Genomic DNA, 12,464 nt, shown 5'->3' with positions numbered 1-12,464 from the left:
GTTTAAAAATTCCTCAACAACTGGTGATATTCTTTTTATATTACCAAATTTTAAAAACATTGACACTGATGCAGAGGAATTTATTGAATGTTTTATTTCAGAATCCAGCCTGTGAGCTTATAACCACAGGCTATTTTAAATCAATTAGTTCATAAGCATACTATCACATTTTTTACCACCGTTTCATAATCTTTGATTTTACAGAGTCTTATTTTTTAGAGACCATCATAATTACTGGAATAGACTTAAATTGTTTCCCATTCTTTCTTCCTCAGTTCGTTTCTTTTTATCTTCCCACTAATAGTCTTTGGCAGCTCCTGAATAAATTCTACCTGTAGATATCCAAGGGAAGAAAATTAGGCCAGAAGTTTTCATCTTTAGACAAAGTCAATTATGTAACAGTTCTATTATGAACTCTAGGTGAAAGAATCAGGACACCAATTGGGAGGTTTTTTTGATAAAAGCCAAAAAAGGGAGAATGGATATTGTTGAGGATATTTTTTGTGATATTTAGTATTTACTATAAGTCCAGTAAGCCAAATGATCCTACAAATTAGGTTAAGAGTTTCACTTTAATCTCAAAGATTCTGTTTCTTATCCATGTCATTAGTTCAGTTTGAAATGTTTGGTATAGCACATTTCAAGAGAATGTTCATTAAAATGGAAAAAATAAACAGCTAAAAATTTCCAGAATACTAAGCAAATATTGTTCTTAATTAGAGTACCTACCTTTCTGGGATATTTGTAAGGTGCTGTATTTCTTTTTACATGCTCCTGAATCTCCTTTTTTAGTTGTTCTTGATCATGTGACTTGTAATCAGGATTCAGAACAATAAAAGCCTTTACTACCTAAAATAAATATTTGAATGATGAGTTGTATATTTTTATGTTTCAATGTATCTTTCTCTTAACTTGAGAATCTAAATAAATACATCATGTGGTGAGCCAAAATGTTTATTAGAGTCTGATCTCAGCTTTATGCTCTTAAGCCAGCCAGTTGACTCCCACACCTAGATTTTGTATCTAATGTGTGCGTGTGTGCTCAGTTACTCAGTTGTCTCCAACTCTGTGACCCCATGGACTGTTGCCTGCCAGGCTCCTCTGTCCATGGAATTTTCCAGACAAGAACACTGGAGCAGATTGCCGTTTCCTACTCCAGGGGATCTTAATACAACAGAGCTTTTGGAACCCCTACTTTGATTTTGATCTATACTTGAACTGTCTCATCTCACTACATCTTAAACTACTTTCTGATGTGTTTCTGATCATCTCTGCTCTTGACTTCTTGCCTCATCTGTTATCCCCTTCAAAAAATTTTCTTTTGGAAACTTGGTAGTGCACTAAGCACAGTCTTTTATAAAACAACCCATCCTGATCTAGTCTAGCTTATAGGTCATCACACTCAGTACGGTCCTAATAAACAGTCTTCTCACTGGGTTTGCCATATCCTTGTTAAAAGAAACAGTTCGCTGAGACTGTCCACTCTTTATTTCATAGACACTTCTGTTGATGCAAGGCAGTTGTGTATGTGTGTCTATGCATGTATATAATTTTATTGTATTCATTGTTCGACATTTCATAAAATTTATTTGTATTTATGCTTGTTCTATTGCTTATCAACATTTTTATGAATTAAAAAATTGCATCCTTGCTATAAGTGAATTGTGCAAAGGCAAGTTATTTTAAGAACTAGTGTTTGTAATTACTGGTTTGCATATTGATGACTCATGCACCTTGGATAAAATCTAACTTATCTTTATAGAATTCTTTATAAACCATTACAGCAAAATGATAAATTAATAAAGAAAAATCTAACATGGTTAAAAGCATGAACTCTGAAGTATACAACCTGGATTTGAGTCACACTTTGCCTATAATCTCAGGCAAGTAAGGACACATCTCTGCCTCAGTTTCCTTATCTGTGAAAGGAGTTTATGAGGATTAAGTAAATTATAACCATACCTGGAACATACATACTAAGTCATTAAAAATATAAGGTATCAGTTGTAGTAATTTCTTTTGCACAGAATTTCAGGGAAACTTTGAAGCCCACTTACAGATTTTAGGTTAAAAAAATCTTATACTTCTAGTACTACAACTAATACCTAATATTTTTAATGAGTTAATATGTTCTGAGTATTGTTATAAGCCCTATACCTATATTAACTTATTTAATCCTCACAAACTTTTTTAAAAATAAAGATCATTTTTAATTTTATTCTCCAGAGAAAACCAGCAAAGTGGTGTGAATTATTCCTATTTTTCCTAAGACATTTATATTTAAAATTGGAACCCTGCTGTACATTACAACTTTATATCCTTCTCTCTTTTTGTAATTTTTTTGTTGAAGTATAGTTGGTTAACTGTTTTGTTAGTTTCAGGTGTACAGCAAAGTGATTCAGATATAGATAAGATATAGTTTTTTTCAGATTCTTTTCCCTTATAGATTTATTACAAAATATGGAGTGTAATTCCCCTCACAGAATCCTTTTACAGAGGAGGAAATGATGACTGATGTTAGGGGAGAGACTCATTCCACCTACTGATGGCATTCAGAGCAAAGGGACAAACTTCAATAATCCCTAAATCTTTTCCCTACTTGCATTACTAGAATGTGGAATATTATTGACCATGCCTGGCAAAAAGTACCTGAAGAGTGGCATGGAATCTTTAAACCCAGACTACCATGTGATCAACCCCAACAGAAGTGAGCTTTCAGGACTTCTGCCTTATTTATTATTTCCTGAAGCCTCTACTTACTGACCAACCCAGCTTGCTTCTGGTTACTTAGTTCCTATTTCTGACCTTGTTCCTAGTCCTGATATCTGATGCCAGCCTATCCTCAGCTACACTAGGGGCCATGTTAGTTTCCAGATCTGGGTAACAACTTGAACCTATCTAATTAGCTTCTGACTTCCCTGGTGGCTCAGACGGTAAAGCGTCTGTCTACAATGTGGGAGACCCAGGTTCGATCCCTGTGTGGGGAAGATCTCCTGGAGAAGGAAATAGCAAACCCACTGCAGTATTCTTGCCTGGAAAATCCCATGGACGGAGGAGCCTGGTAGGCTACAGCCCATGGGGTCGCTTCTGGTGTGAACCTGGGTTGTCGGCATTCACACTGTCTTTGCCCCAGTACTCCATGGAGAGGATTCAAATTCTTTATAGAGTGTATATTTTCAGTCTCATTCTGTAGCAGTTCATTCTAATTAGCATATTTCTATCTGACTAGCATATTTAATAATGAGTCTCTAAATTACATAATTAGTGAATGAATCATTTAGGTAATTCTGTTTCAATGAACTACTGTTTAAAAGTATGTGTTAGACTGCCAACAAACTAAGGGAGAGACCTCTCTCAGTTACCTCTCCTCTGATGGGATCTGGACTGCTGACAACAGCTGACTCTGCAACTGCAGGATGTTCAATAAGGGCACTTTCTACCTCAAACGGACCAATTCGGTAACTGGGAAATAAAACATAAGGCAAGAATTTATACAGGTGAGCAAAAAGTTCACTCCAGACTACTAACAAGCAGTCAACACAGACATATCAACAAATGAAAATTACCCGGAAGATAATATGATATCATCTGCTCTTGAAACAAACCAGAAATATCCATCCTCATCCATATAGCCTCTGTCCCCAGTGATATAGAAATTGCCTCGTAGAGTTGAAGCTGTTTTTGTAGGATTATCCTGTAAAACAAATAATAATTTTATTTTGAATGTTATTCTTTGATCCAGTTGGATTTTTAAATATTTAAGGAGAAAAAAAAAAGTTTAGTGTTTTTGAGAATTCTTAGAATGAAGAGGAGCTAACATGAGAAATAGAGATGGAAGTCTAGCATTGAGCCAGCCCAAAATCAGAAAGGTAAACTATAACTACAAAGACTAGGCATGCTGGGAATTTTTTTAGATTGGTCACAAAATAAATATTGCAGGAACTCAGAGGAGTAGGCTAAATAAGTCTTTTGCTAATTGGTTAATATCTCAACACTCATAGGAAAAAAGAGAAGTCAATACACAGAGTTAAAGTACCAATACCTAATGAATCAAAGAACGGGGTTTTATTGTGTGTTTGTTATGTATTTGGTTTGGCTTACACAAAAATAGAAAATTGATTCTGTAAATTTGGCAGGAAGCAAAAGGAAGAAGTATTGTTACATTATGTAAAATTCACTGACAGAACCTGAGCCTTTGATTATATTGGTGTAAACTTTTCTCTAATTTGTATACTGTAATTAGAGATGAAAGTATGTTTGCAAACGGTGAGGAGCTTGGGAGGCCTCTAATAAAAGATATTTACTTAAGTTCACTGCCCCATTCTTTGTTTCTCTCACTCTTTCCATGAAGGGAGACCACTAATCAGATTTCAGGAAAATTATTGGGTTCTGATTTACAGTGGAGTGGATTAATGATGTTAAGAGGGCAGTCTTCTTTCTAGGGTCCCCTTCCTTTTACTATCATGGGCTTGGAGCAGTGATCTTCTAGCCTGGGGGGACCAGCATTTGGGTGTTTCTTCAGTTCTCTGTCCTAGGGATTACTGTTAGGACAACGAATCTCTCAAGAAAAGGCCAAATACCTATCCTAGTTGTATTTTGTGGCAAATAGGGATAGTTACCAGGCACTTCTGAGAAATAAATAGGAAATAGAATAGGAATAGAAATAAATAGGAAATGAGACACTATTTAGTAATAAATCTCTTACTATATAATGGGTAAAAAGGCCAAGTGGTCGGTTAGGTCGAACTCGAATGCCAATATCGCCTTCTTTTCCAGGTGGTAGAACGTTGCCATTTACATCTAAAATCTAGGATGAAACAGAGTAATTTATTTAAGGAAATTTTTATTTAATGCCACATCTGAAACCTTTGTACTGCAGTTTTTGATGTTTTTGGGGTTTTTTTTGCCATTTAAGAATGCAGACTTCAGAAAAATTTTAAGTTTAAAAAATTAAGCAAAATTCCTAAGAGAAATGTAATTTAAATTCTTATTGTAAATTACATTGTAAAATGCAGTTTAGCAAAATGTGAAAGAATAAAATTTTTCTTTAATTCTATCATCCAGCAATAATCACATTCTAGTAATATCCTTTGAGATGATATAGACAGAAAAAATATGATCACTTTATATTATAGTGTTTTGCAACCTGCTTTTATCATTTGTGATATATCTTATTGTCTTTTTCTTTCAGAAGTATTTAATTACTGGTTTTCCAACTTTGGGAAACAAACAAAATCTTACCTCAGAAGCCAAATGTGTTTATTAGGAAAAGGGAACTGTTTTGTGGCTGAGACGGTGGGTAAGCTGAAGCCTTGCTCTCTTATCCTCTCATGTTCTCTGAAGTACCTAATAGTAGCTGGCATTTATTAAGCACTTACCACATCCTAAATAATAAATGTTAATGCTCTATTTCATGTGTGCTATCTTCTTTAGTCCTTACAACAACTTTATCTGGTTAGGAGTATTATTATGCTCATTTTACATATTAAAAAAAACAAAGGCACAGAGAGTTTAAGTAACGCCACAGTGCATGGTTGAGGTGAAATTCAAATCTCAGCAATCATACTGTAGAACCTGTGCTTTTCATCATTATACTTCTCTGTGTAATCTTTCCAGGGAGTTAAATTCATTTTCTTAAAATATAACTAAGCATTTCTCAGATTGCTTGCTTACCTATTCTGCTCTTTTAGCTGTTTCTAAATATGAAAACTCCACACTGCTTTTATATACACCCTTAATCTGAGATGTAGCTTGTTAGCAAAGGATATCTTTATCTGGCCCTTTCCAGAACAAAAAGGGCTTATATAAGTCCCCAATAAGAAACTGAAAAGGCAAAAGAATTCTAAATGTAAGAACTTATTTTTAAATTCTTGCAAATAAAAAAGTGTAAATTCCCACCGAGTCATCTAATATTTGGCCACAGATTTCAAGGTATTATTGATAGAATAGAGAAATGTTAAGAGTTCTGATTACTTTACACAGACTACTATTGAGTAGATAGAAACATAGATAAAATATTCTATCTCTGGGGAGAATCACATACCTCCCTGTTCAAGGGGTCTTAGAATGTTTAAATATGAAAATTATGAGATTTGATCTTTGAAGCTGCAAAAGTCTGGCATCCAGCTAGTTAGAGTACATGCTCAGATTTTAGAATATCACTAAAGATGCTCCTAGGTAGGTAAGGAGGGGCACAATAACAAAAGCCCATGGGAAAGAGTTAAAAATGAAGGTGGCCACATGAGACAAATGCATATCAAAACTACAATCTCACACCTACTAAGATGGCTACTATCAAAAAAACAAAACAACAAATGTTGGTAAAGATGTTTGTGCACTATTGGTGGGAATGCAAAATGGTATAGCCACTGTGGAAAACAGTATGGCAATTTCTCAAGAAATTAAAATTACCATGTGTATAAGTGATTTACTTTGTTGTATACCTGTTGTATACCTTGGTTGTGTGTTAACACAACATTGTAAATCAGCTATACTCCAATAAAAAATTGTAAAAATAAAATTACCATATAATCCAGCAACTTTACTTCTGAGTATATACTCAAAAGAATTAAAAACGGTTTCAAAGATTTACTGGTTTACCGTGTTTATCATTATTCACAATGGTTAAAATGTGGAAGCAACCCAAGCACTCATCAATAAATGAATGAACAAGCATAATGTGGTACACATATGCAATGGAACATTATTCAGCCTTCAAAGGAAAGAAATCCCGACACATGCTACAATATGTACTCTTGCCTGGAAAATCCCATGGACAGAGGAGCCTGGTGGGCTGCAGTCCATGGGGTCGCGAAGAGTTGGACACGGCTGAGCGACTTCACTTTCACTTTTCACTTTTACGCATTGGAGAAAGAAATGGCAACCCACTCCAGGGTTCTTGCCTGGAGAATCCCAGGGACGGGGGAGCCTAGCGGGCTGCCCTCTATGGGGCTGCACAGAGTGGGACACGACTGAAGTGACTTAGCAGCAGCAGCAGCAGCTACAACATGGATGAACTTTGCGGACATTATGTTAAATGTAATAAGCTGATTACAAAAAATGACTACTGTATGATTCCACTTATATATAGTACCTAAAGTAGTTAAAATCATAGAGGCAGAAAGTAGAATGGTGATTGTGAGGGTCAAGTGGGAAGAGGAATTGAGTTATTGTTCAGTATATATAGAGTTTTAGTTTTCCAAGATGAAAAGAGTTATGGAGATGGATAGTGGTAACAGCTGCACAACATTATTTAATATGGTATTATTTAATACCATTGAATGATGCACTTAAAAATGGTCAAACTAATAAATTTTAAGTTACATGTTTTTTACCACAATGGAAAAGATTTGGATAAATATTTGGATAAATAAATGACGGTAGAGATGCTGGTGCACTGTTCCTCTCGTCCACACAAGTTTTCATTAAAGATAGTTACTCTAATAAATCACTGGGCTTGAATGAGTGGGGAACTGGTGGTACATTGCAGTTGGGATGGCTATGAATACAGCTATGTCTGTGAGACCCTGATAGCCATGTATGTTGGGGGTTGTCATCAAGAGAAAACATCTGTGTGAAATGCCAGCTTGATTACTTGTATTGCAGATAATGCTTAATCATCAATATTTCTTTCTCTAACTTAAGGCAGCCTATTAATATTAACCAATGAACTATTAAGTCTTTCTACTGAATGTAACTACTGCTGTTCTACCATCTCTTCTTAGAAAAGCTTTTCAAAGGAAACAAATTCGGGGGAGAGGTGAATAATAATAATAATAGCACCTATCTTTTGTTTTTTATTATTTTATTTTTAATTGGAGGATAATTGCTTTACAATGTTGCATTGGTTTCTGCCATACAACAACCCAAATAAGTCATTACTATTACTATCCCTCCCTCTAGAGCCTCCCTCCCACCCCTCTATGTCATCATGGAGTGCCAGGCTGTGCTTTCTGTGTTGTATATTAATAGCAGCTTCCCACTACCTATCTGTTTTATACCTGGTAGTGTATATATGTCAATGCTACTCTCTCAATTTGTCCTACCTTTTCCTTCCCCATTGTGTCCACAAGTCTGTTCTTTACTTCTACATCCCTATTCCTGCCCTGCAAATAGGTTCATCGGTACCATTTTTTCAAAATTCAGTATATATGTGTTAATAAACAGTAGTTGTTTTTCTCTTTCTGACTTAACTTCACTCTGTGTAACAGGCTCTAGTTTCATCTACCTGACTACCACTGACTCAGATTCATTCCTTTTTATGGCTGAGTAATATTCCATTGTATATCATCTGTTGATGGGCATCTACGTTGCTTCCATGTTCTAGCTATTGTAAATGGTGCTGCTATGAACTTTAGGGTACATGTGTCTTTTTCAATTATGATTTTCTCAGGGTACATGCCTAGTAATGGGGTTACTGGGCCATGTAGTAGTGTTATTCCTAGTTTTTAAAGGAATCTCTATAAGGTTCTCCACAGTGGTTGCATCAACAACTGTTGGTCCTACCAACAGTGCAAGAGGATTCCCTTTTCTCCACATCCTCTCCAGCATTTATTGTTTGTAGATTTTTCAATGCTGGCCATTCTGATCATTGTGAGGTCATACCTCATGGTGTTTTTGATTTCCATTTCTCAAATAATGAGCGGTTTTGAGCATCTTTTCATGTGTTTGTTGGCCATGTGTCTTTGGAGAAAGGTCTGTTTAGATCTTCTGCCCATTTTTGTATTAGTTTATTTGTTTTTCTGATATTGAAATGCATGAGCTGCTTATATATTTTGGAGATTAATCCTTTGTCAGTTGTTTCATTTGCAATTATTTTCTCTCATTCTGAGGGTTGTCTTTCCATCTTGTTTATAGTTTCCTTTGCTGTGCACAAGTTTTTAAGTTTAATTAGATCCCATGTGTTTATTTTTGTTCTTTCCATTACTCTAAGAGATAGGTCAAATAGATGCTGCAATTTATGTCAGAGTGTTATGCCTATGTTTTCCCCTATGACTTTGATAGTTTTTGGCCCTACATGTAGGTCTTTAGTCCATTTTGAGTTTATTTTTGTGTATGGTGTTAAGGAAGTGTTCTAATTTCATTATTTTACACATAGTTATCCAGTTTCCCCAGCACTGCTTATTGAAGAGGCTGTCTTTTCTCCATTGTATATTCTTGCCTCCATTGTGGATAAGGTACCCATAGGTGTGTGCATTTATCTCTGGGCTTTATATCTTGTTCCACTGGTCTATATTTCTAATAATACCTATCTTGTGGATCTTTATGTGCCAACCACTTTTCTATGCTCTTTAGAAATATTATTGCATTAATCCTCACTAGAACCCTATAAAATCTGTCCTTTTATTATTAGAGTTACTAACCATCTTGATTTGCCCATGACTAAAATCACTGCAGATGGTGACTGCAGCCATGAAATTTAAAAAATGCTTACTCCTTGGAAGGAAAGCTATGACCAACCTAGGTAGCATATTGAAAAGCAGCGACGTTACTTTGCCAACAAAGGTCCATCTAGTCAAGGCTATGGTTTTTCCAGTGGTCATGTATGGATGTGAGAGTTGGACTGTGAAGAAAGCTGAGCGCCAAAGAATTGATGCTTTTGAACTGTGGTGTTGGAGAAGACTCTTGAGAGTCTCTTGGACTGCAAGGAGATCCAACCAATCCATTCTAAAGGAGATCAGCCCTGGGTGTTCTTTGGAAAGAATGATGCTAAAGCTGAAACTCCAGTCTTTGGCCACCTCATGCGAAGAGTTGACTCATTGGAAAAGACTCTGATGCTGGGAGGGATTGGGGGCAGAAGGAGAAGGGGACGACAGAGAATGAGATGGCTGGATGGCATCACCAACTCGAGGGACATGAGTTTGAGTGAACTCCAGGAGTTGGTGATGGACAGGGAGGCCTGGCGTGCTGCACTTCATGGTGTCTCAAAGAGTCGGACACGATTGAGTGACTGAACTGAACTGAACTGAAGGCAGGGGTGTATCCTCAGGACATACTATCAATACTTTCAGGCCTAAAGCTAAATAGTGAAAGTTGCTCAGTCGTGTCTGAGTCTTGTGGCCCATGGACTGTATAGTCCTTGGAATTCTCCAAGCCAGGATACTGGAGTTGGTAGCCTTTCCTTTCTCCAGGGGACCTTCCCAAACCAGAGATCGAACCCAGGTCTTCCACACTGCAGGCAGATTCATTACAAGCTGAGCAACCAGGGAAGCCCAAGAATACTGGATGTAGCCGACCCAGGAATGGAACCAGGATCTTCTTCATTGCAGGTGGATTCTTTACCAACTGAGCTATCAGGGAAGCATTGGTCATAGAAAACACCCTCTTTCAACAACAAAAGAGAAGACTCTACAAATGGATATCACCGAAATCAGATTGATTATATTCTTTGCAGCTAAAGATGGAGAAGCTCTATACAGTCAGCAAAAACAAGACCAGGAGCTGACTCTGGCTCAGATCATGAACTTACTGCAAAATTCAGACTTAAATTGAAGGAAGTAGGGAAAACCACCAGACCATTCACATATTACCTAAATCAAACCACTTACAATTATACAGTGGAATTGGCAAATAGATTCAAGGGATTAGATTTGATAGAGTGCCTGAAGAACTATGGACAGAGGTTCTTGACATTGTACAGGAGGTAGTGATCAAGACCATCCCCAAGAAAAAGAAATGTAAAAAGGCAAAATGGCTGTCTGAGGCCATAAAATAGCTGAGAAAAGGAGGAGAAAAAGGAAAGATATACCTATTTGAATGCAGAGTTCTGAAGAATAGTAAGGAGAGATAAGAAAGCCTTCCTCAGTGACCAATGCAAAGAAATAGAGGAAAACAATAGAATGGGAAAGACTAGAGATCTCTTCAAGAAAATTAGAGATACCAAGGGAATATTTCATGCAAAGATGGCCACAATAAAGGACAGAAATGGTATGGACCTAACAGAAGCAGAAGATATTAAGAAGAGGTGGTAAGAATACACAGAAGAACTATACAAAAAAGATCTTCATGACCCAGATAACCACAATGGAGTGATCACTCAGCTAGAGCCAGACATCCTGGAATGTGAAGTCAAGTTGGCCTTAGGAAACATCACCACAAACAAAGCTAGTGGAGGTGATGGAATTCCAGTTGAGCTATTTTAAATCCTAAAAGATGATGCTGTGAAAGTGCTTCACTCCTTATGCCAGCAAATTTGGAAAACTCAGCAGTGGCCACAGGACTGGAAAAGGTGTTTTCATTCCAATCCCAAAGAAGGGCAATGCCAAAGAATGTCCAAACTACCACAAAATTGCACTCATCTCACACACTAGCAAACTAATGCTCAAAATTCTCCAAGCCAGGCTTCAACAGTACATGAACTGTGAACTTCCACATGTTCAAGCTGGATTTAGAAAAGGCAGAGGAAGCATAGATCGAATTGCCAATATCCAATGGATCATAGAAAAAGCAAGGGATTTCCCAAAAAAAAATCCACTTCTGCTTTATTGATTACACCAAAGCCTTTGACTGTGTAGATCACAACAAACTGTGGAAAATTCTTCAAGAGATCAGAATACCAGACCACCTTACCTGCCTCCTGAGAAACCTGCATGCAGGTCAAAAAGTAACAGTTAGAACCGGACATGGAACAACAGACTGGTTCCAAATTGGGAAAGAAGTACCTCAAGGCTGTATATTGTCACCCTGCTTATTTAACTTATATGCAGAGTACATCATGTGAAATGCTAGGCCGGATGAAGCACAAGCTGGAATCAAGATTGCTGGAAGAAATATCAGTAAGCTCAGATACACAGAGGATACCACCCTTATGGCAGAAAATGAAGAGGAACTAAACAGCCTCTTGATGAAAGTGAAAGAGGAGAGTGAAAAAGCTCACTTAAAACTCACCATTCAAAAAATTAATATCATGGCCTCTGGTCCCATCTCTTCATGGCAAATAGATGGGGAAACAATGGAAACAGGACAGACTTTATTTTCTTGGGCTCCAAAATCACTGCAGATGGTAACTGCAGCCTTGAAATCAAAAGATGCTTGGTCCTTGGAGGAAAAGCTATGAGCAACCTAGACAGCATATTAAAAAGCAGAGATATTACTTTGCTGACAAAGGTCTGTCCAGTCAAAGCTATGGTTTTTCCAGTAGTCATGAATGGTCATGAGAGTTGGACTATAAAGAAAGCTGAGCATTGAAGAATTGATGCTTTTGAGCTGTAGTATTGGAGAAAACTCTTGAGAGTCCCTTGGACTACAAGGAGATCAAACCAGTCAATCCTGAAGGAAAACAGTCCTGAATATTCATTTGAAGGACTGATGCTGAAGCTGAAACCACAATACTTTGGACACCTGATTCAAAGAACTGACTCATTGGAAAGACTCTGATGCTGGGAAAGACTGAAGGCAGAAGGAGATGTGAATGTCGTCACCGACTTCAATGAACATGATTTTGAACAAGCCCTGGGAGTTGATGA

General features: G+C 37.1%; 1 protein-coding gene across 1 annotated transcript in view; it reads right to left on the bottom strand.

The window, feature by feature from the left end:
* Positions 1 to 77: 77 nt before the first annotated feature.
* Positions 78 to 12,464, bottom strand: part of ACSM3 (acyl-CoA synthetase medium chain family member 3) — a 56,435-nt gene continuing 44,048 nt past the window's right edge. Inside the window, exons 10-14 of the mRNA XM_002697986.7 lie at positions 4,706 to 4,807; positions 3,567 to 3,694; positions 3,363 to 3,462; positions 730 to 849; positions 78 to 332 (exon numbers count right to left, since the gene is read on the bottom strand). Of these exons, the coding sequence (XP_002698032.1) occupies positions 246 to 332; positions 730 to 849; positions 3,363 to 3,462; positions 3,567 to 3,694; positions 4,706 to 4,807 (537 nt within the window). The 3' untranslated portion in view covers positions 78 to 245. The remainder of the gene's footprint in view (positions 333 to 729; positions 850 to 3,362; positions 3,463 to 3,566; positions 3,695 to 4,705; positions 4,808 to 12,464) is intronic.

This window comes from Bos taurus, chromosome 25 (assembly GCF_002263795.3).
Source record: "Bos taurus isolate L1 Dominette 01449 registration number 42190680 breed Hereford chromosome 25, ARS-UCD2.0, whole genome shotgun sequence".
Lineage (NCBI taxonomy): Eukaryota > Metazoa > Chordata > Mammalia > Artiodactyla > Bovidae > Bos > Bos taurus.
This window is presented reverse-complemented; position numbering and strand designations above follow the sequence as displayed.